The sequence below is a fragment of the Artemia sp. Qi Xiang Cuo genome, chromosome 6 (genome assembly GCF_049724085.1).
Source record: "Artemia sp. Qi Xiang Cuo chromosome 6, ASM4972408v1, whole genome shotgun sequence".
Lineage (NCBI taxonomy): Eukaryota > Metazoa > Arthropoda > Branchiopoda > Anostraca > Artemiidae > Artemia > Artemia sp. Qi Xiang Cuo.
Window position 1 is genome coordinate 23244385 of NC_142799.1, and position 25521 is coordinate 23269905.

Below are 25521 nucleotides of genomic sequence, written 5' to 3' on the forward strand. Positions count from 1 at the left end.
ATCTATATGCCAGATATTCATTAAAGAGATGTGGCATTATCCAATTTTCGATATTCACTCTTCTTCCTCCTGATGGAGAATTAATTCCTGTTTTGAATGGTTGGAAACTAATGTCATTTCCAATTTTGCAACTTTTTAAGTGCTTCTAGACATGCTTTCTAATACATAAATCCCTATTATATATGGATTCCTCATTCTTTCAAGCTCTAAAGGTTTTAATGGTGCCTTTTATTGGAAAATGGAGTTACAGAGAAAATGTCGGTCATCTTAGGAATTTTTTACGAAACTGAACTGTAATTTTGTTTAGTTCTCACACAAGAAGCATATTTCTTCAGTTATTCCATCAGTTGTTAAGCATCATTAACATTAACAATGCCTGACAGTTTACAGAAACAAACATGTCAATAGAGAAAACTTAGCCTATGCATATTTAACACTGTGCATATGTTAACACTAGATTCTGTTTAATTTATGTGCATTCATTCAAATCCCCACCCTTTAGCAATTCCCACTCACTTAGTTCCACATTTATATAATTCCCTACCAAATAGATCCACAGCTACAAAACTCCCAACGGAACAAACGGCATAACTGTCATCATAGGCAGTGCAATAGCCCTGCCTAAGTATGGGACGAAGTGGGGACAATGTATTGTTAATTTTTATTTATTTATTTTTTTTCCTTTCGCAAAGGCATTTCATATGAAAGGAGTTGCGTACAAACTTAGGAAGGGATTTAATTGGAAATTGAAAGTTCTAGTGCCCTTTCTAAGAATCAAAACTTATTGGAGGGCAATCAGACACCATCTCACGCCCCTGTATTCTTTAAATCCACCCAATGAAAAAGTTATACTCCCATTTGGTTAAGCATTATTGAAAAGTCTAGTGCCCTATTTAAAACTCAAAAGCTGTTGGCAACAGCTCATGTAATTCTTCCCTCCGGTTTATTTTATCAAAAGTGCAAGATAGCCATTTTGTTTTGCATTATTGAAAGTTTCGATAGCAATGGGCTTTGGGTATATCAATCCTCCCTTCTTCCTACAATACCCGGGGCAACAGCTGTAATTCATGCAATTCGTCCATTGTTTACATATAATAGTTGCTATTGGATAGGCGGTGTGCTTGACCTTTGGTGTCCAAAAAGCCCAAGGACATTCAGGCAAAGCTTTCAAGAAATGTTGTGGATTGTTGAATTAAATCAAAACATACTGTCCATGAAGATTGGCAAAAGGGCTTATCTCAGAAATGGCTTAGTGTATTAAGTTAGAACTTTCAGGGAATGATTAGGGGGATAATCATGTGGTCAAAATGCAATATGTGCAAGCTACTATTACTGCTGCTACTACTACTACTATAATTACTACTACTACTACTGTCACTATTGTTTCTACTACCACTACCACTACTTCTACAACAACTACTTTTATTGGGAGTACTCGGGAACCGCTTAGGAGTGTGTAACAACTCACCTGCCGAAGCAACTAGCCCTTAAAATGGGAGGCACTTTAGCATTGTGCTGATACCGGACCGCTGGTCGCAGAGCTCGTCGATCCTTGGTACTAAGGTTAAGGGTATTAAGGTGAAAATGTTGACGAATAAAATATTAACGGGAATGTTCAGGGAATGAACGCACCATGTCGAAACACACTAGCTGCAAACAAGCTATCCAAGGGTTTATCAGCAGCATCTTAGGAACGGCTTATAGAAACAGGTTGAAAATTTTAGGGGACGATGAGGGGGATGTTCAACGGTCCAAAAGTCAATATGTGCATAACATACATGGTACTTCTACTACTGTTACTATTGGTGTTGCTACTACTGTTACTACTAGTTCAATTACTACTACTGTGATGGCTACTTCTACTAAGACGAAGGGTACGAAGGCAAAAATTACAGGGAATACTGAGGAGCAATTTGAATTAAATCACACTATGCATATAGAATGTTATAATTTACGGTTATCAAGAGGACGTGTAAGCAAGGAGTAGGACCAGGAGTATGTTAGAGTATTAAATTGAAACTTACAGGGCATGTTATGGTGGATGTCGAAAGAACCAAAAGACAACATTTACTAGCTATTGCTACAACTACTTTTATTGCTACCACTATTACCACGATTACTAATACTGATACTACTGTTACTACTGCTACCATTTAGTACTAAAGCAAATGGTATTAAAACGATAATCTAAGGGAACCCTCAGAGGGTGTTGAACTAAGTAAAAACAAAGTACTAGCATGCAGGTTGTCAAAAGAACATATCAACAATATCCCAGCAACTGCTTAGGGTATCAGGTTGAAAGTTTCAAAATTTGTTGAGGTGGTATGTTGAACAAAACAAAAGGCGCTATGTGCATACTGCTAATAGTGTTTTTGTAAATGCTACTACTATGGATGTTACTGTTACTGTGGTTAGGGTAGTAAGGTAAAGCTTTTAGTGTGTAACAGCAATATGAGCATTATGGGTGTAACAGCAATAGAAGCAGGGGTATAATGACTATGAGCATTAAGTTGAAACTTTCAAGGTATGTTGAGGGGGATGTTGTATTAACCAAAATGCACTATATACACACTGCTAATACTACTGGCCTTACGAATAACGCTATTACCGAGGCCAATGGGATTAAGGTGAAAATTTCGGGGAATGTTTGGGGAATGCTGATTAAATCGAAACAGATTATATAGAATATATTATATAAAACTATATGGGATATTGAGGGGGATGTTGAGTTAAAAAAAACTCTTTACATGTAAGAAATTTGTAAAAAGGGCGTAGCAGCAGCGGTTCTGTTGTAACTGAACCCCCGGGTAACTGAACCCTAAGCAACTGAATCCCTGTAACTGAACCACCGTGCAACTAAACCACCCTGCAATTGAACCACCGTACAAATGAACCCCCGTGCAACTGAACCCCTGTGCAACTGAACCCTCATGCAACTGAACCCCCTTTAACTGAACTCTCGTGTAACTCAACCCCCTGTAACTCAACTCCATTTAACTAAACCCCCATGTGACTGATCCACCATGTAACTGAACCCTCGTGCAAGTGAACCACCGCACAACTGAACCACCCTGCAACTGAACCACTGTGAAACTGAACTGCCGTGCAACTGAACCCTCGTGCAACTGAACCCTTGTGCAACTCAACCACTATACTTACACTGGGTAAAACACAAATTAGAAACTTTACACGGCTACTCACGCTCCTCCTCCATCAAAATTGATGGAGAGCTTCCCTTTAAAACCCTCCCAAAAAGTCCTTATTTCCCTTAAATATTTCCTTATGACATCTGTCAACTTCATTAGCTGATAACCTGGGTTTCCTTTGGGGTACTTGTCCATTATTCAGAAAACCCCAAAGTTGATTCAATTTACAGATATACGGTTTAAAACAAGTGAAACGCTTGGGAGATAGATAGGATATATATAGTATGGGCAATATATTTTCATATTAGGGGGCAGGAGGTTAAATATAACGGCGGTGCATGGACAAATAAATAAAGTAAACATACCACTCGATGCCTTTTTTATGCTCTTTTCAAATATAATAATCATTTTTGTTAGAAATGAATTTTACCCCCCACCTCTATATATACTATGTCAGGGTTTATATTTGCACATTAGGGGGGTGGGGGGAAAGTTTAAACTTACCTCTCATTTACATCAGAAACAAAATTTACCCCCACCCCCCTAATGTGCAAATATATACCCTTAATTGATATATATATATGGGTGGGGGTAAAATTCATTTTCGACAAAAATGACGATTATATTTGGAAAGAGCATAAAAAAGGCATTGAGTGGTATTTTTAATTTATTCGTAATTCAATAATATGAATAACGAAAAATTTATCGTAGTTTTTCCCTTGAGCCTAAGTTAATTGTCTCCGAATACAGACTGGTTATTGTCTGATCTTGCAGATCCAAATTCTTGGTGTTTTCTGAATAATGGACAAGAACCTCGTTTGGTCCTAGATGGTTGGAAAACAAGGACAATCTTTGGTAATCCTTCAACTGCAACACGGATCCTAGCCCTCACGTACTTTATATCATTATAGCCCTAGAAAGTGGGACTGAGCCACATTTTTGTATAGCTCTAGAACAGCCCTACAACTTTTAACTTTATATCGAATTTGCTCCTTTAAGAGTTTCAAGAATATTTCTATCTATTAATTTAAAAAAAACTTTCCGAAAAATAAGTTTTTCAAAGAGAAGTAAAGGCCATTTTAAACTTAAGCTCAGCAGATACAAATACCTGTTAAAATTCAAATTCAAAACGACCAGAAATTACTATTAAAGAATAAATGAAACCCGAAACGAACAGACATTAAAAAAACAATCATAGTAAAAACATACAACAAGTAATAATACAAATGAATAAATAGATATTAAAGCGAGTAATGCTTAGATTGAATATGATAATCAAGCTTAAACCGAAAAAAAATATTTTCCTATTGAAGTATAAATGAAACTTAAAACGAATAGAAATTGAATAAACAATCAATACAAACAAACATACAATAGATATTAATGTAAATTAATAAATAAATCTTAAGACGAGTGAAACTTAAATTGAATATGCAAATTAGCTTAAAACGAACAAAAATCACTACAAATAAGAGTTTAGGTATTGCCTCCTTCTCTCACTGTAAAAGTCTAAAACCTACTGCGTCATTGGCGAGTTCAATTTACAGCAATTTTTTTCCACAATATGTAGAAAGAATTGTTTTCTAACTTCATACTGTCCAAATACTTTGGTAAAGTATAGCGGGTCTGCATGCCTAATGTGTAAGATGCAGATGACTGGTCTTGACTTTTTCATTTTGTTTCCCTTTTTCACTGACTGAAAATATCGCCGATTTTTCTTCACATTATTATTTTTATTTTTTCATGTATAGATAATGTGGGGGGGGGGATGTAAGAGTATTTTTCCAGCGGTGAGGAGATCCGTTAAAAAGAAAAATCTGAAGTTAGGAGAGGAATTAGAGAGGGCCCATTATTAGAAAGAGCTCCACTAAAATTAGGAGATCTTTCTATCCATCTCCCGTAAACATATATATTTAATTTGTTGGAAAACTCGATTCTGGCTTGGTTTTTAGGAATTGATTCCTATCTAGTTGAGATAATTTTATATTGTAGTATTAGTATGCGTTAAAAACTGAATTGTGCCATTTTTGTATGAGTGTTCACCCAGTTTTATATCTGATGTGTCATCTTTTAATGATAAATTATATTTAATATAATTTCATATTGTATCAATACAAACAAATGATATGCTTATGTCTGCATTTTTTTTTTTCATATTATTAAAACGGCTCAAACAATTCCACTAAAATTTATTTAAATTTTAAACCGTAGTAAAGTAAACACTGACCACATCAGTGATACTAGCTTAAGCTAGAAAACTGCAATAAGTATTTTTTACTAATCCAGTGTTAAAAGCATAGTGAGTTGCTGTGTTGAATTTTGAAATCAATTTTGAAGAATCAAAGGTAATAAGAGGACAATCAGCCTTTCTCTCATAACCGACATTTCGCCCCCCCCCCCCAATACATCCGATCAAAATAAAAATAAACTTTTTGTTCAAAATAGTCTGAAGGTCAAATAACCATGCCTTTGGGGTTAACAACCCCAACAGCAGCATTTGGGGCAAGGGCTGTAAGTTAAGCTAGTTGCTCATTGCTAACACATAAGGTTTTTGTAGAAAATAATTTGTATGATCTTTTGGGGGGGGGGCTAATTCAATTGGAAATCAAAATTTCCAGTGCACTTTTTCAGAGTTAAAATTGATCGGAGGGCTTCCACCCCACCCTATTTTTTCCCCGAATACATCCGATCTAAATTTTGAGACGGCCATTTTATTTAAAATAGTTCAAAGGTTAAATATCTATACCCTAGTTAAATAACTATGGTTCATAACCCTCTGGTGCAAGGGCTGTAAGTTATGCAATCTGCCTATTGTTAACATATAAGTTTTTTTTTATCAAGAAAAGATGGTATGTTTGGTGCTATTAATAAAAAAAAGCATGCAGCATTAAGGTCAAACCTTAGGGAAATGCCAAGAAGAATGCCAAACACAATTAAAAAGCATTTATTCCTTTATTGGTTGTGAAAAGGAAATACCAGGAACATTTACAATGGCTGATGGTATCAGCCGTCACATTATTTGGAAAATATTTAGTAACATCTTCAACTAAATCAAGAGGTACAATGTGCATCCAGTTTTAAAAGACAATGTATCTGCAATGTGTCGAGAACAGCTAAGGGTATAAACCTGAGGATATGAAGTTAAACTTTCAGAGCAAGTTGAAGGAATGTTGAAAAAAAGGCTGGAGTGCAACCAGTCCCCCTCCCATGTCCTTTTTAGTTGCAATTTCCTCAAGGACATCTGATCAAAAGTCGTTATCTAGATTCACAAAGGTCAAATATTTTCAACACATATGTTTATTACTTAACGTCCAAAAGGTCTGATTCATCTGAAAAACAGAGTAATAAATCAGCTTTAATGGTTTGTGACTTCGAATCTTCTTTTTCTTTTGCAAAAATAAAACAAAGTTTTTTCGTGACTACTTTTGACAGGCGTTTATATCATGAATTTAAGAAACAAACAATTTCAACAAGGTTGAACATGTAGATTTTCTAGCTTGTGTTTTACCCAATGATATTGCCTAATATTCTTAGAGAACTGAAAATCTGAGTTCAGTGGTTCAGTTGCACGATGGTTCAGTTACACGAGGATTCAGTTGCACGGTGGTTCAGTTGCACGATGGTTCAGTTACACGGTGGTTCAGTTGCGCAGTGGTTCAGTTTCACGGTGGTTCAGTTGCTCAGTGGTTCAGTTGTACGGTGGTTCAGTTGCACGGGAATTCAGTTACACTGGGATTTATTTACATGGGGGTTTAATTACATGGGGGTTCCGATAAATGGGGTTGAGTTGCACGGGGGTTTAGTTATAATAGGGTTTAGTTAAATGGGGTTCAGTTGACCGGTGGTTGAGTTACATGGGGGTTCAGTTACACGGGGGTACGGTTATACGGGGGTTCAGTTGCACGGTGGTTCAATTGCACGGTGGTTCAGTTTCACGGTGGTTCAGTTACAGTGGTTCAGTTGCTTGGGGTTCAGTTACACGGTGGTTCAGTTACACGCACACCAGCAGCAACATCTTAGGACTTGGTTGGACTGTTAAGTTGAAACTTACAGGGCATGTTGTTGGGGATGTTGAACTAGCCCAAAGACAATATTTGTATCCTGCTTTTTAGTAATAGTACTACTACTACTACTACCACTGCTTCTTCTGTTACGACTGCCACAACTACTATTACTAGTACTGCTAAAGCTATAGGAATGAAGGTGAAACTTTCAGGACATGATTAAGAGAGATATTGAACTAAATCAAAACTTACTTTCTGCAACAAGTTGAAAGTTTCAGGACATGTTAAGGGGGATGTTGAGCTAAACAAAAGGCATCATTTTCAATGCTACTACAAGTGCTACTACTACTACAACTGCTATTAAACCTAGTACTACGACTACTACTACTAATATTACTACTGCTAGCACTACAACTGGATCTAAGGTGAAAATTTCAGGGGATGTTGAGCTAAATCGAAACACACTATGTCGGTGCGGATAATTAAAAGGGTGTAACAGTTATATACTAGGAACACATTAGATTATTAAGTTGAAAATTTCAATGAATGTTGAGGGGTATGTTGAATCAAGCAATAGGTACTATTTGCATACTACTACTGCTTCTACTACTACTACTAAGCCGAAGAGTATTAAATGATTTCGGAGACTACACTGCCTTTCCATGACGATAAAATAAAAGTTCAAAATAGGGATAAAATCCTTTTTAATAGACAGTGTATAAAAATTCACAAGAAATACCAAATATAGCGGTCACATATACAGTGACCGTCATCAGTAGTAAAACTCATTTTTATTAAAAAGGAGTTTAATAAATTATTTTACGATATTTTATTTTATTATACGATAGCTTCTTGTATGTTTTTTCATCATTTAGTAAACTTCTTAATTTTTATTCGCAGTCCTCAGTATTCATAACAACTAAAGTGTTGCTCTAATCTGCTATTGTAATGGTAATTGAACCATCATTTTTCATGTTTTTTAGAATTCTTATGTCTTTGATGGTCGTACTAGGAAATTCTGGCTTCAATACAAAATTAGAAAGGGTTTTTACCATAGAAGCTCTTACTAACCTAACATCTTTTATTAGATTTGCGTTTTTATGCAAAGATGTTTCTATTGAAGAGATATTGCTTCCACGGGGACTTTATCTGGTTTAAAACAAAATTTCGGACCCTTTTCAAGCACTGATTGTTCTTGTATCGTTAAAGTTCTTGACGAAAAATTAATCACACCTGGTCCAAGAATTGACAAAGGTATTACCGCATTATTTGTTGATAATTTCAAAAACTTTTTTAGAAATCTTTCTCTGGAAAGGCGAAAGTCATGATTGAAGTGAATGTTTCCTATTTGTTGAATAAAACAAAAGTCACTTACACTAACCTTTTTTGGTATAAGATTTTCCATGGAAAGTTTATCTCTCACTATTGAAGCTGTTTTTCGACTTTTATTCTTAATAATGTGATTTAAAGTATTGAAATGTAAGCTTCGTTCAAACTTTTCTTCCTTGAAAGTGCCAAAATGTAAATTGAATTTTAGTAAAAGTGGCACAATTCTCATCTTCTTACATTGTAGAAGAAAATCCTGCTGGTTGAAAACATTTGCATGTTTTTTATGAGTGTTTATAAATTTATAAACATTTTTGGTAAAATCATCCCCATAAGTATGACATAGATAATTTCGGAGACCACACTGCCTTTTCATAACGATAAAATAAAAGTTCAAAATAGGGATAAAATCCTTTTTAATAGACAGTGTATAGAAATTCACAAAAAATACCAGGTATTTCGATCACATATACAATGACCGTCATCAGTAGTACTACTGATGACGGTCACTGTATATGTGACCGAAATATCTGGTACTTTTTCAAGAAATATTGAGGGGGATGTTGAAATGAATCAAAAAATGCTTGCCTATGTAGTCAATACAAATAAAAAATACAAATGAATGTGCATTGTCAATTTAATATACGTTTTCTGATATTTATTCCTTAAAATGTCATTAAAGTTATGAGAGTGAAAACACTTAAAAGTTATTTTTTTTTACTAAAGTGCAAATTAAATTCTGGCCTCGGAAAGGTATTGGGGTTTTGAGCCCTACTCATATTAATTTTTGCCCGTTTTGAGTTTGAATCGGTTATTTGTTGTTATTTCTGTTCGTTTTGGGTTTCGTTCGTTCGTTTTGCTGATACGCTTGGTCGATTATTTGATTTTATTTTTGCTCATTTTTGGTTTAGTTCTTTACATCTCTTTGAAAAACTTATTTTGTGGAAAATTGTTTTTTCTAATTAATTTCTGTTTGTTTTATTTTGGCATAGTCTTTTTTAGGGAAAAAAAAGTTTAAATCTTTTCGGTTTTTCTTTAATAATTTATACTTTGGCCTGCTATTTGTATAACGGAGAAAATTTTTCAACAATTTTTAACAAAATACACCCTTTTAAAAATCTGGACAGAAATAGCAGTGTTTACCTCCTTTAATTGACCTGAAAAACAAAACTTGATACCATTCCCATAAAATTCTATCTATGCTCTTTGACAGCTTGGATACACTTACACTCTGTTGATTTAGTTAAATTTTAAGAGCAGAAGTAGTAATGGAAGTGGGCCAAAAAGTTTGAACATAATATCCTCAGTCGTTCTTGGGATACTGTTGAGATGTCTTATTGATAATCAGCATAAAGACAGTGCTTTTGAATTTAATCTTAAGGCAAAATTTAGTTTTAAAAAATAATGGGCAGATTACGTAACTGGGGGGGTTGACCTATGCAGTAGCCCCAAAGATACAGTTACAAGACCGTTCAGCTATGCTGAACAAAATGGTTATCCTAAATTTTGATTGGAAGTGTTTGGAAAATCATAAGCTAAAGAGGAGGGTTGATGGCGCTCCAATCACTTTTGACTCGCAAAAAGGGTACTAAGACTTTGATTTTCCAATCAAATTAGCTCCTTTAAAACGTCAACGATATTACTAGCTATGATAGAGCAACACTGCCTGTGATTTTTCTTATATGCCCTTTATAATTTGCATGCGTATAGTTTTTTCATTTAATTGAAACTCCCCCGAAACGTTTCAACTTAATGCCCTCAGTGTCATTAGTCGCAGTAACCGAAGAAGTAGTATCAAAGCATATACATAATTTCTTCTGGCCATTTCAAAATCTGTCACAACTTAGGCTGAAAGTTCTAACTTAATAATGTAAGCCGCTATTATGATATTGCATTTGTTATACTATTGACAATCTGCGTGATCATAGTTCGATTTGATTTGGTTCAACACCCTTCTAAATATTCCTTGAAAGCTTCAACTTAATACCTTGAGCTTGTGTAGAAGATATATTTGTAGTAGTAGTAGTACCATTATTAGCAGTATGCACATATAACCTTTGGTTTTTCAATTTCTCCATCAACACACGATGACATTTTTAATTTAATAACATCAACCGGTCCTGAAGCATCACTGATACGTCCTCTTGGCAACCTTATGTTGGCATAGCGTGTTCCGATTTATATCAATACAGTTATATCATTGCCCAAAATTTTCGCCTTAATACCCTTAGGTTTGTTAGTAGTAGTAGTAGCACCAGTAGGTAAAGTAGAAACAGTAGGAGTAGAGTTAATAGTAGTGGGCTTAGCCTTAGTAGCAGTAGTAGTAGCAGTAGCCCTTTGACTCTTAAAAAGGGCACTATAACTTCCAATTTAAAATTAAATGAGACCCATCTAAATTTAATGCGAGCATCCATTCCTGGAAAACCTTATATGTCCCTAGGGAATAAGTTAAAGCCCTTGCCCCTGGTCTGGTCCTAGGTCTGGGGGGTTGTGCCAACCCTGGAGGCATTGTTATATCTTCTTGGACTATTTTAGACAAAATTGCCATTGCATAGTTTCAATCAGATACGTTTGGTGAAAAGAGGGGTAGTTGGGGGGGGGGGGGAGGGAGGGCTAGTTGACCTCTATCATTATCGACTCTTAAAAGGGAACTAGAACTTCCCATTTCAACCAAATGAGCCACTTCTAAAGTTTCTACAACCACTCCTTCCATAAGAACCTTAGATAACCCTGGGCATAATTTAAAACCCTTGCCCCCAAGCTCTGGTGGTTTGTATCAACCCCTAAAGCCTTGTTATATGATTTTTGGACTGTTTCGAATAAAAGGACTGTCGCAAAATTTCTGTCTATGCACCTAGGAAAAACACGACGTGTTTGTGTGTGTGTTGGGGGGGGGGGGATAACTGCGCTCTGATCTCTTGACTCTTAAAAAGGGCACTAGAACTTCTGATTACCAATTTAATTTGTTCCCTCCAACGCCTAAACTACCACCCTTTCTATAAGAGCCTTATATGCCCCCAGGACATAGCTTACAACCCTTGTCCTGAGAATTGTAGGGGGGGGGGGTGTCTTCCTCACAGACATAATTTCTGGACCCTTCAACTAAGACAAATAAAAATTTTATCTCGTAATTTTGATTGGAGGTGTTAAGGGAAATGATGACCGTGGAGGGGGGGGGCGGTGGTGGTTGCTCTAAGATCACTTTGACTCTTAAAAAGAGCTGTATAACTTCCAATTTCAAACTAAATGAGCCAAATCTGAAGTTTATACGGGCGTTCCCATAAAAACCTTATGTGCCCTCATGGCATAACTTACAACTCTATTCCCAGGGCGCTGGGGGGGGGGGGGTGGTGTCAACCCTAGAGGTATTATTGTGTGTTCTTTGGATCATTTTGAGCAAAATTACTATCTTATAATTTCAATCAAATGCGTTTGGTGAAAAGAGGGGTTATCGTGGGGGGGATGTTAAATACCCTCTATCATTTTTGACACTTAAAAAAAAATCCAATTTTCAACGAAATTAGCCTCTTCTAAACTTAAAAAACCATCCCTTCCACAGAAACCTTAAATGCCCCGCGGTATAACTTACAACCCTCACCCTAAGGTTCTGATGGTTTGTATCAATCCCAAAAGTCTTGTTATATGATCATCGGACTATTTTGAATAAAATGACTGTCTCAAATTTTTTTATTCGGTGTATATCGGGAAAACGCGACGTGTTGGGGGGGGTGGTGGTAGGGGCCCTCTAATCACTTTGACTCTTGAAAAGGGCACTAGAAATTTTGATTATCAATCCAATGAGTCCTCTCCGAAGTATATACAACTGCCCTTTCTATAAGAACCTTATATGCCCCCTGGGCATAACTTAAAAACTTTGCCCTGAGATCTGTGGGGGAGGGGGTGCCTTCCTCAAAGACATAATTTCCGGACCCTTAAATTACAATGAATAAAATTACTATATCCAAATTTTGATTGAATGTCGTTGGGGAAATGATGAGAGGGGGGAGGGGCTGGTTGGTCTTAAATCACTTTTGACTCTTAAAATAGGCACTATAGCTTCCAATTTCAAATCAAATGAGGCCAAGTAAAGTTAATACGACCACCCGTTCCATATAAACCTTATATGCCTCCAGGACAGGACTTGCAACCCTATCCCTAGGGCACTGGGGGGCTGCTTCATCCCTAGAGGCATTGTTATATGTTACTTGGGCTATTTTGAGCAAAATCGCTATCTCACAATTGGGGGCTAGCTCCCATTCATCATCTTTGACTCTTAAAAGGGAACTAGAACTACTCATTTTCAACCAAATGAGCCTACTCTAAAGTTTATACAACCATCCCTTCCATAAAAACCTTAAATGCCCCCGGGGCATAACTTGAGACCCTTGCCCCCAGGCTCTTTGGGTTTCTTTTAACCCCAAAAGCCTTGTTATATGATATCTAGACTTTTTTGAATAGAAGGGCTATCTCAAAATTTCTATTATATCAATTTCGGGACAATACAACGTGTGTGTCTGTGCGTTGGGGAGGGGGGGGATGGTTAGCTGCCCTCCGATCACTTTGACTCTTAAAAAGGACACTAGAGCTTCCAATTAACAATCCCATGAGCCCCCTCAGAAGTTTATATGACCACGCTTTTTATAGAAACCTTATATCTTCCCAAGGCATAAGTTACAACCCTTGCCCTGGGGGCTTGTGGTGGTTTGTCATCCTCAAAGACATAATTTCAGGACGTTTCAACTACGTTGAACAAAATGATTATCTCAGAATTTTGATTAGAAGTGTTTGGGGAAATGATGGGCGTGAGTGGGGCATTGGCCCTCTGATAACTTCCGGGTAATAGAACATGCACTAGTCCTCTCAATTTCCAATCGAATGAGCCCTTTTTGAAGTTTCTACCACCACGCTTTCTATAAAAGACTTATATGCCCTAAGGGCATAACTTACAATCCCTCCCCTGGGGACTGTGCGGGGGTTATCATTCTGAAAGACATAATTTCTAGATCTTTCAACTATGTTGAACCAAATGGCTATATCAAAATTTCAATCGAAAGTGTTTGGGGAGATGATGGGCGTGGGGGGAGGGGCATTTGCCCTCCGATCGCTTTCGATTGTTAAAAAGGGCACTAGCCCTCTTAACTTCCAATCAAACGAGTCCATTTTGAAGTTTCTACGACAACGTTTTGTATAAAAACCTTATATGCCCCTAGGGCATTACATACTACCTTTGTCCTGAGGGCTGTGGGGGTTGTCATCCTCAAAGATTACTTTCCAGACCTTTCAACTACGTTGCAGAAAATGGCTATCTCAAAATTTTGATTGGATGTGCTTGGGGAAATGGTGGTCGTGGGAGGGGGGTAAGTTGCCCTTCAATCACTTTTGACTATTGAAAAGGCCACTAGCCCTTTTAATCTCCAATCGAATGAGCCTTTTTTGAAGTTTCTACGACAACTCACTCAATACGAAGGGCCCTAGCCTAAAAAAAACAGTAATATATTATCCCAACATCGTTCTTCACTTAGGCAGCGCTATAGCGCTGCCTATAATCTACACCAAAAATGTGTAGGTACATCCAAGACGCTAAAATAGCATAGATACAGTTTCTTAGGAATAGCATACGTTAATAAGTTTAAATTTTCAGGAGAAGTTGAGGAGAACTTGCTTCTATATCTTCAAAAGGGTGTAAATTAATAAAAAAAAATATTTGAAACATTTTTTCAAATATATAGATAGCCAGCTAAAACCTAGATTTTTATAGAGAAAAACCAAAAATGTTTAAACAATTCTTTTTTTAACCAATAAATAGGACAAAGTCAATTAAAAACGAACAGAAATTAATTTTAAAACTTTTTCCACTGAAAAAATTTTCTACGAAAAGTAAAAAGCTACATTACACCAAATATTACCAGAAATAACGTTAAATGTTTTCAAGCGTAAAACCATCATAAACCACAATAAATGAATAAACTAAACCCCAATACGAGAAGAAATTATAATATATAACTGAGTCAAACTTCAAACGTGAAGAAGATAAGAGGAGTGGGGTTAGCGATCCCGTTCCTTTTAAAGACCAAAACATAGATTTGTACTTTACTGAAAACAAACTTCATTTTAATTTTTTCCTTTTCCAAAATTTAATAAACCCAAAATAATAAGATCTTCAGGAATGAATATCAGCATATATATTAATCTCACAATCTACATTAATGTGTTAGTTTTTTATACTTATGTTGGTTAAGATGCCGATTTTTTTTCTCTTTTTTCGATAAAATGAGAATAAGGATGTTCTCAGTAAATTGCAAATTACTTTTTGGTCTCTAAAAGGCACGGGGGGCGTTAGTCCCGTTCCTCTTATTACCTACTCTTTTTTAGCCTGACTCAGTTTTTTATTGTGATTAATTAAAAAAAACTTTCCGAAAAATAAGTTTTTCAAAGAAAAGTAAAGGCCATTTTAAACTTAACCTCAGGAGATACAAATACCTGTTAAAATTCAAACTCAAAACGACCAGAAATTACTATTAAAGAATAAATGAAACCCAAAACGAACAGAAATTAAATAAACAATCATAGCAAAAAACATACAACAAGTAATAATATAAATGAATAAACAGATCTTAAAGCGAGTATTGCTTGGATTGAATATGAAAATCTAGCTTAAACCGAAAACAAATATTTTGCTATTAAAGTATCAATGAAACTTAAAACGAACAGAAATTAAATAAACAATCAATGCGAACAAAACATACAATATATATTAACGTAAATGAATAAATAAATCTTAAAACGAGTGAAACTTAAATTGAATATGCAAATCAAGTTTGAATCGAATAAAAATAACTACAAACAAGAGTTTGGGTATCGTTTCACTGCAGAAGCCTAAAAACTATTGTGTCATTGGCACTTTATTGAAAACAATTCTTTGGAATATTTTCACTTTTGTAACTTTAAGAAATCAAAAATTAAATTAAGATTTTAGGGAATAAACAACAGCATATGTATATTAAATTGACAATGCACATTTTTTTCAGTAAACTCATTTGAATTTTTTTTCAGTAAAGTACAAATTATATTCTGGCTTTTAGAAAGCATAGGGGTTTTGCTCGTTACTCTAATATTTATTTTAATTTTTGTTCGTTTTGGGTTTCATTTATTTATTGATACTGATTTGGGGTAGTTATATGCTTGGTAGATTATATGATAGTCCGGACGCCAGGTGTTGAAAATGTGAACCATACCACAACGGAATAGGGCTGCTACGAGAATTAGCCTACCCTCCACCCCCTAAATTGACCGTGCGGATTCAAAAATACCAATGGCACTTGCTTGCAAGTGGTGGAACACTCCGAAACTTGACATTTTATTATATTTTGGTGTTTCATGCAAGAAAATACATGTTCCACAAAGTTTGAGGTGCAGTTTTCCGCTCAAATAGAAATGCCTAGAAGCCATAGAATGTTTTCATAACAAACTAACACGATTAGTTAAAAAAAATGGCACAGTTAAAAAAAATGGCAAAACTTTATGAGTCTTGAACAGTCTTGGAAAGTATAAACAAAATCAAATTGAATAATAGATATATAATCATATTAATTGTTGAAAGATCAATCAGTTCTAGTTTTTTTTTCACTGTAATTTTTATTTTCATTTTCAATGCTGTAAGAACTGGAAAATAATAAATTTGTAATATACGAGCAATTTGTTTTCAGTGAAGCGCTAATGACACAAAAGGCATTAGGTTTTTACAGTTAAAGAAGTGGACAGTATTCAAATTTCGTTTGCAGAAAAACTATATTTCTTTGGCCCAATCTTGAAAAGAACTAATAAGATAAACTGAATATCTGATGCATAATGATATTAATTGCTAAAGTCTCATCAGTTCAAAATTTTACAGCAATTTTAATATTTATTTTCAATATTAAGTACAAAAGAAAACATTTGTAATATAATTCGTTTTCAGTAAAGCGCCAATGACGCAGTAGGTTTTAGGCTTCTGCAGTGAGACGATACCCAAACTCTTGTTTGTAGTTATTTTTATTCGATCCAAACTTGATTTGCATATTCAATTTAAGTTTCACTCGTTTTAAGATTTATTTATTCATTTACATTATTATATATTTTATGTTTTATTATCATTGATTGTTTATTTAATTTCTGTTCGTTTTAAGTTTCATTTATACTTTAATAGCAAAATATTTGTTTTCGTTTTAAGCTAGATTTTCATATTCAATCCAAGCATTACTCGCTTTAAGATTTATCCATTCATTTATATTATTACTTGTTGTATGTTTTTTGCTATGTTTGTTTATGTAATTTCTGTTCGTTTTGGGGTTCATTTATTCTTTAACAGTAATTTCTGGCCGTTTTGAGTTTGAATTTTAACAGGTATTTGTATATCCTGAGATTAAGTTTAAAATAGCCTTTACTTTTCTTTGAGAAATTTATATTTCGGAAAGTGTTTTCTTAATTAATCTTTGTTCGATTTTGATTGCAAAAAGTTTCAAGTTTTTTTTTTGGCATGGGGGGGGGGGGGGTGCTTACTGTCCGGTTATTCTTGACTTTAAAAAACGGATCTAAAACTTTCAATTTAAATCGAATGAGGCTTTTATCAAAGTCTATACGATTACCTCTTTGATAACAACCTTATATATGAACAATAGAAAGCTTGCATAACTTGTGGACAGCGATTGACAACAATAAATGGATTGAAAAAATAGCTCCAATAAGGGGGTTTAGACCATTTCATTTGCTGACACAAAGGGATCACGGCCGTTTTGAATTGACCTAAATAGGAATTTGTGTGCCAAAGCAATATTGCATCTAACACAGAGTGTGTATTTCAACCTTATAATTGGATAATTATAATAGATTTCCTATGTTTTCTTCCCATACAAAACCCCTTCCCATAAGTTATAAGCCCCCCTTAATAAGTTATGCCCCAGGGTACAACTTACAACGCCTACCCCTGGGCCCTGGTGGGCTGTGTCGACACCGGAGTTTTTTGTTATCAGAAATTTGAACTATTTTAACAAAATATCTATCTCAAAATTTTTTTCTGATGCATTGAGAGCGTGGAGGAGGGAGAGGGGCTAGTTGCCCTTCAATCTCTTTTGACTCTAAAAAAGTGAACAAGAACTTTCAATTTCCAATCAAACGAGCCCTTTAAAGTTTATACGATCATTCTTCCAAAAGAAATAATATGAAGTATTCGGCGAATCCTTAAATAACAACCCTTGCCCTAAGGGCTTTGGGGGAGTTGTAATCCTAAAAGACCTAATTTCCAGAACTTAAAACTACGTTTAATAAAATGGCTGTCTTAAAATTTTGATTGGATGTGTTTGGGGAAATGGTGGGCATGAGAGGGGGTTAGTTGCCCTCAAATCACTTATGACTATTACAAAGGACACTAGCCCTCGGAATTACCAATCGAATGAGCCTTTTTTTAAGTTTCTACGACAACATCTTCTATAAAAAAAATATATGCCCCAAGGGCATAACTTAACACCCTTGCACTAAGGATTGTGAGGTAGTGTCCACCTCGAAAATCTATTTTCTATCCGGACATCAACAATTATTAATAAAATGACTATCTCAAAATTTTGAGTTATTTGGGGAAATGATGGGCGTAGGGGGGGGGCTAGTTGCCCTCCAATCACTTTTGACTATTCAAAAGGGCACTATCCCTTTGAATTTCCAATCGAATGAACCTTTTTTGAAGTTTCTACGACACCGCCTTCTATAAAAACCTAATATGCCCCCAGGGCATAACTTAAAACTCTTGCCCTGAAGGTTCTGGGGGAGTGTCCTCCTCAAAAACATATTTTCTATCTGGAAATCAGCTACACTGAACAAAATGGCTACCTCAAAATTTTGATTAGATGTGTTTGGGGAAATGATGGGCGTGGGGGGGGGGGGGGGCTAGCTGCCCTCCAATCACTTTCGACTATTAAAAAGGGCACTAGCCCTTTAATTTCCAATCGAATGAGCCTGTTTTCAAGTTTCCACGATAACGTCTTTTAAAAACCTGAAATGCCCCCAGGGCATAACTTATAACCTTTGCCCTGAGGGTTGTGGGGGAGTGTCCTCCTCAAAAATATATTGTCAATCTGGAAATCAACTACGCTAAACAAAAATAGCTATCTCAAAATTTTGATTGGATGTGTTTAGGGGAATGATGGGTGTAGGGAGGGGGGGGGCTAGTTGCCCTCCAATCCCTTTTTACTATTCAATAGGGCACTATCCATTTGAATTTTCAATCGAATGAACCTATTTTGAAGGTTCTGCGAAAAAGCCTTCTATAAAAACCTTATATTCCTCCAGCGCATATCTGAAAACCCTTGCCCTGAAGGTTTTGGGGGAGTGTCCTCCTCAAAAACATATTTTCTATTTAGAAATCCACTACGCTGAACAAAATGGCTATCTCAGAATTTTGATTGGATGTGTTTGGGGAAATGATGGGCATGGGGGGGGGGCAAGTTGCTCTCCAATCACTTTCGACTATTAAAAAGGGCACTAGCCCTTTAGTTTCCAATCGAATGAGCCTGTTTTCATGTTTCTACGACAACGTCTTCTTTAAAAGCCTTATATGCCCCCAGGGCATAACTTAAAACCCTTGTCCTGAGGGTTTTGGGGGAGTTTCCTCCTACAAAACATATTTTTTATCTTGAAAACAACTTCTCAGAACAAAATGACTATCCCAAAATTTTGACTGGATGTGGTTGGGGGAATGATGGGCGTTGGGGGGGGGGGGCCTAGTTACACTTCAATCACTTTCGACTATTAAAAAGGGCACTAGCTCTTTAATTTCCAATTGAATGAGCCTGTTTTGAAGTTTCTACGACAACGGCTTCTATAAAAACCTTATATGCCCCCAGGGCATAATCACCACCCCGTTCCCTGAGGGTTGTGGGGGAGTGTCCTCCACAAAATTATATTGTGTAACTAAGAATCGACTACGCGTAAGAAAATAGATATCTCAAAATTTTGTGTTGAGGTATTTGAGGGACTGATGGGCGTGGGAGGGGGGGGGGGCTCGTCGTCCACCAACCATTTTTGACTATTAAAATGGAGACTAGAACTCTCGATTTCCAATCGAATGAGCCCCCTTTGAAGCTTTTACGACGACCCCTTCCATATGAAGTGCCTCTGGGAAAAAATTAATAAATAAAAATAATAATTAAACATTGGAGCTGTATGGCCTTTACTATGGCCGTATGGCGTAGGGAGGGGGGATAGTTGCCCTCCAATCACTTTTGACTATTAAAAAGGGCACTATCCCTTTGAATTACCCATCGAATGAACCTTTTTTGAAGTTTCTATGACAACGCCTTCTATAAAAACCTTATATGCCCCCAGGGTTTAACTTAAAACCCTTGCCCTGAAAGTTCTGGGGGAGTGTCCTCCTCAAAAACATATTTTCTATCTGGAAATCAACTACGCTGAAAAAAATGGCTATAAGAGAATTTTTATTGGATGTGTTTGGGGAAATGATGGGCGTGGGGGGGGGGGGGGGCTCGTTGCCCACCAATCACTTTCGAAAATTAAAAAGTGCCCTATCCCATTAATTTCCAATCGAAAGAGCATGTTTTGAAGTTTCAACGACAACGCCTTCTATAAAAACCTTATATGCCCCCAGGGCATAACTTAAAACCCTTGCCCTGAAGGTTGTGGGGTAGTGTCCGCCTCAAAAATATATTTTCTATCTGGAAATCAACTATGCTGAACAAAATGACTATCTGAAAATTTTGCTTGGATGTGTTTGGGGAAATGATGGGCCTGGGGGGGGGGGGAGGGGCTATTTACACTCCAATCACTTTCGACTATTAAAAAGGGCACTAGCCCTTTAATTTCCAGTCGAATGAGCATGTTTTGAAGGTTCTACGACAACGCCTTCTATAAAAACCTGATCTGTCCCCATGGCAGAACTTAAAACCCGGGCCTGGAGGGTTGTGGGGGAGTGTCCTCCTCAAAAATATATTTTCTGTCTGGGAATCAATTACGCTGAACAAAATGGCTATCTCAAAATTTTGATTGGATGTGTTTGGGGGAATGATGGGCATGGAGGGGGGGGGGGGGGCTAGTTATACTCCAATCCCTTTCGACTATTAAAAAGGCCACTGGCCCATTAATTTACAATCGAGTGAGCCTGTTTTGAAGGTTCTACGACAACTCCTTATATAAAAATCTAATATGCCCCCCGGGCATAACTTAAACCCCGTTCCCTGAGGGTTGTGGGGGGGGGGAATCCTCCTCAAAAATATATTTTCTATCTGGATATCAACTACGCTGAACAAAATGGTTATCTCAAAATTTTGATTGGATGTGTTTGGGGAAATGATGGGTGTGAGGGGGGGGGGGCTTGTTGCTCTCCAATCATTTTGGACTATTAAAAAGGGAAATAGCCCTTTAATTTCCAATCGAATGAGCCTGTATTGAAGTTTCTACAACAACACCTTCTATAAAAGCCTAATATTTCCCCAGGGCATTACTTATAAACCTTGTCTAGTGGATTTTGGGGGAGTGTCCTACTCAAAAACATATTTTATATATGGAAATCAACTGCGCTGAACAAAATGGCTATCTGAAAATTTTTTATTAGATGTGTTTGGGGAAATAATGGGCGTGGTGGGGCTAGTTACACTCCAATCACTTTCGACTATTAAAAAGGGCACTAGCTCTTGAATTTACAATTGAATGAGCCTGTTTTGAAGTTTCTACGACAACGCCTTCTATAAACACCTTATATGCCCCCCGGGCATAACTTAAACCCCTGGCCCGGAGGGTTGGGGGGGGGGGGGATCCTCCTCAAAAATATATTTTCTATCGGGAAATCAACAACGCTGAACAAAATGGCTATCTCAAAATTTTGATTGGATGTGTTCGGGGAAATGATGGGCGTGGGGGGGGGGGGGGGGGGCGAGTTACACTCTAATCCCTTTCGACTATTAAAAAGGGCACTGGCTCTTTAATTTTCAATTGAGTGAGCCTGTTTTGAAGTTTCTACGACAACGCCTTATATAAAAATCTTATATGCCCCCTGGGCATAACCTAAAACCCTTGCCCTGAGGATTGTGGGGGGGTATCCTCCTCAAAAATATATTTTCTATCTGTAAATGAACTACGGTGAACAAAATGGCTATCTCAAATTTTTGTTTGGATGTGTTTGGGGGAATGATGGGCTTGGGAGGGGGGGGGGCTAGTTGCCCTCCAATCATTTTCAACTATTAAAAAGGGCACTAGAACTCGTGATTTCCAATCGAAAAAGCCTCCTTTGAAGCTTCTACGACGACCCCTTCCATTTGAAGTGCCTCTGGAAAAAAAAAAAATAATAGTAAAACATTGGAGCCCTATGGCCTTTACTATAGGCAACGCTACAGCGTTGCCTCTGATGTCTGTTTGTTTAGGGCTTCATTTACTTATTTTTTATCCTTTATATCTGTTCATCTTGGATTTCAAGCAACTCTTAAATTGTAGCTATTAAGCATAGAGGAGAAGTGGGTACGCTGGGATAAGGGTACATTGAGACATTTGTACTTCCGACAAAAAATACGGGGTAAAAAAAAGTTGTCTAGGTGCATCGCATTTGCCATCTATTGCTAAGACCGTGGACGAAAAATAGTGGCTCTTAGATGAAATTTTTTCAAAGTATTTATTTCTGTTCATCTTAGGTTTCACGCGACTCTTTAATTACCTTTGAAAAACTTCTCGTGTGGAGAAGGCTTTTTAAAAATAATTCACTTAAAAAATACAATAAAATTCGTTATTGGTCAATGGCTAGATTTCCAATTTTCAGATCGCTGGTGACAATTCGACGATTATGGTACTCTTCTACAGTAAAAGGTTGTAGAAAATATTTCACAAACTGCGTCTTAGTTCTGTCAAAGTATATTTCTAGGATTTTGCAGTCATTTATCATATATACGAGTACTGAGGCTTAAATTTTATTACGAGTGTCTTGAAGCAAAACACAGTGAGTACTGTATATATTTCACAAATAACTCTCAATAATTTTAGATTTGGTTTTAACCAAACAATATTTAAGAAATAATTTCCAAGAAGTGTTTTGTTTCCAAGCTTCTTGTTTCTAATGTTAGCCTCAGATTTTAATCGAAGAGTTTAAATTATTTGATTTGTAACAGAGCAAATCCTTAAACCCTTCCCTCAACCCTTTCACAAGGCCCTGGGTGGAAAACTTTTCTCGTAGAAGGTCCTTTTTTAATACTTAAGTCTCTCTTTTTTTTATTCTTTTTTTTTGCTTACCGTGGGTTGTATAAGGTTCTTGATTAAAAACTATTCTATCTTCCTACTACAAAAACATATAGCTACATAAACAAGTGATGGATGATACAATGCATTGGACTTGTGTAATTTGGGTTATATATTGGCAAATTAGGGGAGGGGGGGTAAGTAGGTTACGTTAGGTTGGGTTAGGTTTCTATAATTTTGTTTCTAAGGTATTATTTTATCATCTAGTTTTGTTATCTTTCATTAGGATTAACCTAACTTTCCTTCTTGGGTGAGTTTCCAAAAACCGACAAGTACCCAGTTAAAATCTTAATCTACTTTTCTATTTCCAACAGTTCGTGGTAACGAAGTGTAAGTAAGGAGCGATCCGGCTCAATGGTCACCGAAACTCTAAAAAATGGAATTCTGATACCAATAGATACATAAAAAAAAATCAGATTTTTCTGTTTTGAAATATATAAGTTTCATCAAGTTTAATCTTACCCATCAAAAGTTACGCGCCTGAGAAAATTTGGCTGATTTTCGAAAAAAAGGGGAAAGACCCCCTAAAAGCTATAGAGCCTTAATGAAAATCACACCATCATATTCAGTGTATCAGATAACCCTACTGTAGAGGTTTCAAGCTCATATCTACAAAAATGTGGAATTTTCCAGTTTTTGCCAGAAGAAAGATCACGGATGCGTGTTTATTTGTCTCTTTTTTTTTTCTTTTTTTTTCCCAGGGGTAATCGTATTGACCCAATGGTCCTAAAATATCGTAGAAGGGCTCATTGGAACGGAAATTAAAAGTTCTAGTGCCCTTTTTAAGTGACCAAAAAAAATGAAGAGCAACTAGGCCCCCTCCCACGCTCATTTTTTTCCCAAAGTCACCCAATCAAAATTTTGAGATAGCCATTTTGTTCAGTATGGCCGAAAATGTGATAACTATGGCTCTTAGGATGACTTAATCCTCCGAAGCCCCAGGGGGGAGGGCTGAAAGTTATGAACTTTGCCCAATGTTTACATATAGCATTGGTTATTGGGAAGTATACAGACGTTTTCAGGGGGAATATTTTCTGGTAGTGGGGGGTGGGTGGGTTGGGGGTTACGTGGGAGTATCTTTCCACGGAGGAAGTTTTCATGGGGGAAGGGACATTGCTATGAAGGAGGCACCGAACTCCTCAGCATTATTTAACAAAAATCAGAAATTAAATATAAAAAAAAAGTTTTTCAACTGAAAGTAAGGAAGCAACATCAAAACTTAAAAGGAACAGAAAATATTAGCTATATGATTGGGTTCACCCTCTAGTCAATTCCTCACTCTTTAAGCCAAACATTTTTTAGTACTTTCATAAGAGCTATTTATTCTAATTAACGGCCTTTGTGATTAAGTGGTCATTTTTAAAGAATTGGAACAAGATTTGAACTTAACGTAAAGAGCGAGGTATTGAGTAGGGGGCGAACCCCATAATATACGTAATAAAAATATGCGAATATAGAAGTTCGTTACGTAAGTTAATTTGTAAATTACGTCAGAACCAAATTTAGAGACAGCCATTTAGCAAAAGAAATGTAAAATTTTTATGCAAATTTTGTTTACTTATTCAATGACGGTGAGCCAAAATAAAAGCTGCATTAACTAAAAAAGGATCAGAAATTAAATAAAAAAAGACAAGTTTTTTAAACTGAAAGTAAGGAGCGATATTAAAACTTAAAACGAACAGAATTTATTCTGTATATGGAAGGGGCTGTCCCCTCCTCAACGCCTCGCTCTTTACGCAAAAGTTTTTTATTGTTAAAAAAATAGAGTTGTGAGAAAGTCAAACTTTAGCGTAAAGAGCGAGGCGTTGAGGAGGGTACAGCCCCTTCCATATACGGAATAATTTCTGTTCGTTTTAAGTTTTAATGTAACTCCTTACTTTCAGTTTAAAAAACTTGTTTTTTTTTATTTAATAATTGGTAAGAATTTATGTCTTTTGGTACAAACGAGCAGGGAATTGATTCTCATGTCAAATGAATAAAATAGCAATATATATATTATTTGAGTATAACGACCGGTTTGCTAAATCTTTTCGTTCATTTCCAGGGAGAAGTTAAGTACTAATCAATCATAACCGACAGGAGTACCAGTATTGACGAATCTATGGGAGTTTCTCATTCAGTTCGAAGAGCCTCTCTTAGTCTAAGTGAAGATGGTAGGAAAACATTTCTGCTTTATTCAGTGTTTTAGTGCCAAACCTCATCCAGGCACGTGCAGTTGGGCGTTTCAAACAGTTCGTGGTAACGAACTGTAAGTAAGGAGTGACCCGGCTCAATGGCAACCGAAACTGTAAAAAACGAATACCAATAGATACCAATTGATACAAATAGATACGCCAAAAGAATAAGATTTTAATGCTGATTTCAAATATATGAGTTTCATCAAGTTTAGTCCTACCTATCAAAAGTTACGTGCCTGAGAAAATTTGGCTGATTTTCGAAAAAAGGAGGAAAGACCCCCTAGAAGTTATAGAACCTTAATGAAAATTGCAACATCAGATTCAGCGTATCAGATAACACTACTGTAGAGGCTTCAAGCTCCCATCTATAAAAATGTGAATTTCAAAATTTTTTGCCAGAAGAAACATCACGGATGCGTGTTTATTTGTTGTTTTTTTTTCCCAGGGGTGATCGTATTGACCCAGTGGTCCTAGAATATCGTGGGATGGCTCATTCGAACGGAAATTAAAAGTTCCAGTGCCCTTTTAAAGGGACCAAAAAAATGGAGGGCAACTAGGCCCCCTCCCACGCTCATTTTTTCCCAAAGTGACCCGATTAAAATTTTG

General features: G+C 36.5%; 1 protein-coding gene across 4 annotated transcripts in view; it reads left to right on the forward strand.

The window, feature by feature from the left end:
- The window catches only part of LOC148951004 (serine/threonine-protein kinase 32A), a 368633-nt gene that overhangs the window by 54447 nt on the left and 288665 nt on the right, over positions 1–25521 (forward strand). For 3 of the 4 annotated variants that reach the window (XM_089090551.1, XM_089090550.1, XM_089090549.1), the window contains one exon: positions 24783–24891. In XM_089090551.1, the coding sequence (XP_088946677.1) occupies positions 24840–24891 (52 nt within the window). In that variant the 5' untranslated portion in view covers positions 24783–24839. Of the gene's footprint in view, positions 1–3920; positions 4002–24782; positions 24892–25521 lie in introns of those variants that run through there. The other variant, XR_016141888.1, reaches the window with a different exon arrangement.